A 3,165-nucleotide genomic window follows, 5' to 3' on the forward strand; every position below is an offset into this window, starting at 1 on the left:
ATGTTTTGAACTGGAGACTGCTATGGTCAGAACTGTGCTTTAGGAAGACTATTATAATCTATATCATTATTAATGCAGCTGTGTAAAAGATTTCAGTGGGGAGAAACAAGGGACAATGGAATTGTTTAAAAAGCTATACACATGACAGAGGATATAGGACCCTGAATTCTGCCAGTGGAAAAGAGGGAGAGACATGACAGAGCCATTGGTACTCTGTGTTGTGAAAAGCATGTCTCTGCATGATGTTTCCCCTACCCATTGTGTCATCCAAGGTTATTCCCATTCCTAAAATGGGGAATTGACCAAGGAATGGGACTGGATAAAGGTACTGATTCTGTTTCCAAGACATAGGTGACTTCAGAAAGAACTTACATCCATGGTTTTTAATGTTTACGGTGATTACATTTATCTAAGCAACTTGCATACAGGCTCAGTTGTAAGACTTTAACCAAATCTCTGTAACAAATATGCTGTTTTTCTTTTTTTCTACCAAGAACATTATAGAATTAATGCAGAGTCCTAAAGATAATCTAATACACTAAGTTTTAAGTCTTCACTTTATATGCTGTTGTTTCTAGCACAGTAAGAAGAGTCTTTGATATGTTTAAAAACTGGAATCTTCAGTTGTTACCATGTCAGTTGGCATGCACACAGAAGTCATTAAAAATGTTTAAATTAACAACTTTCAAACCCCAGGGAGGGAAAAACCCTAAAAGTGCACAATTGTGAGTATTTACAATTATCAAAATGTCAAAACTGTTGCTAAAGATTGTTCATGAAATCTTCGAAAATGGGATCCCAAAGCAGTACATTTTCAAAATGAAAAGGTAACAAAAAAGGCATATTCACAATTTCTCCAACACTTGTGTCAACCATTTAATTTTTTCACTTAAAAAATGAAACAAAAAAATTGGACACCATGTTTCATTCTTTCAGTTAATATTCACAATTATGGTGGCTACAACTGCCCAGAGCCAGTTTATACTGAAATTAAATTCTTTACATCAAGTAAATGGTTGCCCACAACCACTGGCAAGTGCACATATGAACTAAAGCTTCTATGTTCGGGGAGCAATAAATTCTGCTCCAATGATCTTTTCTACTTCATCTGTTCACTTCATGCTTAGAAATCCCTGAAGGTTTAGACCTACTGACCCTGTGCACTGGATGAGGCTGCAGGCTGGGGCACGTTCTGTTTTATTGCTGTCCAATCAAATGTATAGTCGTATTGGTGGTTCAGAGTCTTGAAAAGGGCACGGAATAGTTGTTTCAGGTACAAATAATCTGGTGCTTCTTCAAATCGTAGGCCCCTGCAATAGTTGAGATAAATGGCAAATTCTGCTGGGAATCCCCTACACAAACTCTCAACAGAAGTGGACAACTTCTTCTCGCTTATCTTTTCATACTTTTGTTTCTTTGTTGCAGCATTGAGTCCTTGCCAGGGTAGGCTGGTCCTGTTAAAATACATGAGCACATAACCTAGGGACTCCATGTCATCCCCACGGCTCTGCTCGATGCCAAGGTGTGCATTGATGCTGGCATACCTGGCTGTGCCAGTGAGATTTTTATCTTCTCTGTAGGGGATATGTTGCTTGGTTTTGGTGTCTCGGTACTTTTTGGCCAAACCAAAGTCAATAAGAAATAGTTTATTGGAATTACGGCCAATCCCCATGAGGAAGTTATCAGGCTTGATGTCTCTGTGTATGAAGCTCTTTGCGTGCACATATTCGAGTCTACTGATCATCTGGTCGGCCAACATGAGCACGGTTTTCATTGTGAACTTGCGGGAGCAGAAATTGAAGAGATCTTCGAGGCTGGGGCCCAGGAGGTCCATGACCAGCACGTTGTAGCCTTTGTCCCGGCCATACCAGCGGATGTGGGGGATGCCCACCCCACCCTGAAGGGCTTTGTAGAGCTTGCTCTCGTGCAGCAGCCGGGGCGACCGGGCCTTCTGTGACTCCAGTTTCACTGCCACCTCCTCACCGTTGGAAACGTTGACCGCCAGGTAGATTTTCCCGAAGGAGCCGGCCCCGATCTTCTTCAGCAGCTTGTATTTCCCTCCGAAAATTAAGTCGGTGCTCTTGGAGTTTTTCTTGCTGGCCATAGACATGGTCGGGGATGGGAGGAGAAGAGGCAGCGAGCCTCAGCCGTGTCTGAGCGGGCGGGGATCAGTGGGGGACCAAGGTGCTCAGTCCCACGGTCTGGGGGCTGCCTGGAGAAGGCAGCGGCAGCGTGTGCGGGCCCAGCCCCGTGCCCTCCAGATGGACTGCCTGTATTGGGGGTGGCTCTGCGGCTCCAGGATCAGCAGCCTCTGCCGGAATGCGTTTAGGAGACGTCCTGGGGCTGAAAGAGGCCGGGGAGTGGGATGGACGCTCTCCTTCCGGCTTGCTCCCGCCTCGGCTGGCGGCCACCCGCCTACTAGCTCCAAGGTCACTTGGCCATGGCAGCCATCTTGTTCCTCTGACTGGATTAGATCCATTTCTAAGAACACACCCTACCCCGCCCCGCCCCCACTGCAGCTCCTGGGCTGGGCCTTTGCCTCCTGTAAATCCAAGGCCGCTTGGGAGGGGAAGGAGGCCCTGGGGAGGTGGGGGTGAAGTGCCGCAGCATGGCGGCACCGTGCTGGAACTGATGGGGATTGTGCCTGCAGCGTTATGTTTTTTGTTTTCCCTTCCCTCTCTCCTCTAGGTTCTCCTGAAAAGTGTCTGAAGAGCTAGCTCACTGACCCAGAGGTGGGCCAGGCCTCCAGCATCATCCGGCCCAACCCCCGCTTTTTGCAGATGAGGAAACAGAAACCCCGAGCATTAAGTATTTTTTTTTTCTTCTAAGTATTGATTGCTGTCAACAGGAAAGGGTATTTGGGAACTGAACAAAACTAAACAAAAATTGCACTGACTTGTGATTGAACCTAATTGCTTTTGAAGACACAGATATTTAAAAGGGTTGTCTGGGAGAGTGGAAAGAACTAAAAATAATAATATAGAAAATTTCTGCCTCCCCATTGAGGTATTAAAGAAAGGCACTGGCATCGGAATGGCAGATGTATTATGGAAGTGAACCTTGCTCCTTAATAGACTCACCCCACCCATTGGTATGGGGTGAGGATGGGACAAAGAATTCCATTTATCCAAGTAAGAGTTGTTTTAAGCCGTGGCTTAAAACATG

At 45.8% G+C, this 3,165-nt stretch overlaps 1 protein-coding gene across 1 annotated transcript; it reads right to left on the reverse strand.

The window, feature by feature from the left end:
- Positions 1–1,147: 1,147 nt before the first annotated feature.
- On the reverse strand, positions 1,148–2,110 carry LOC122750199 (casein kinase I-like). The gene has a single exon (XM_043996874.1). It carries the CDS (start codon positions 2,108–2,110, stop codon positions 1,148–1,150), a length of 963 nt encoding a protein of 320 aa, XP_043852809.1.
- Positions 2,111–3,165: the final 1,055 nt, after the last annotated feature.

Source organism: Dromiciops gliroides, chromosome 3 (assembly GCF_019393635.1).
Source record: "Dromiciops gliroides isolate mDroGli1 chromosome 3, mDroGli1.pri, whole genome shotgun sequence".
Classification (NCBI taxonomy): domain Eukaryota; kingdom Metazoa; phylum Chordata; class Mammalia; order Microbiotheria; family Microbiotheriidae; genus Dromiciops; species Dromiciops gliroides.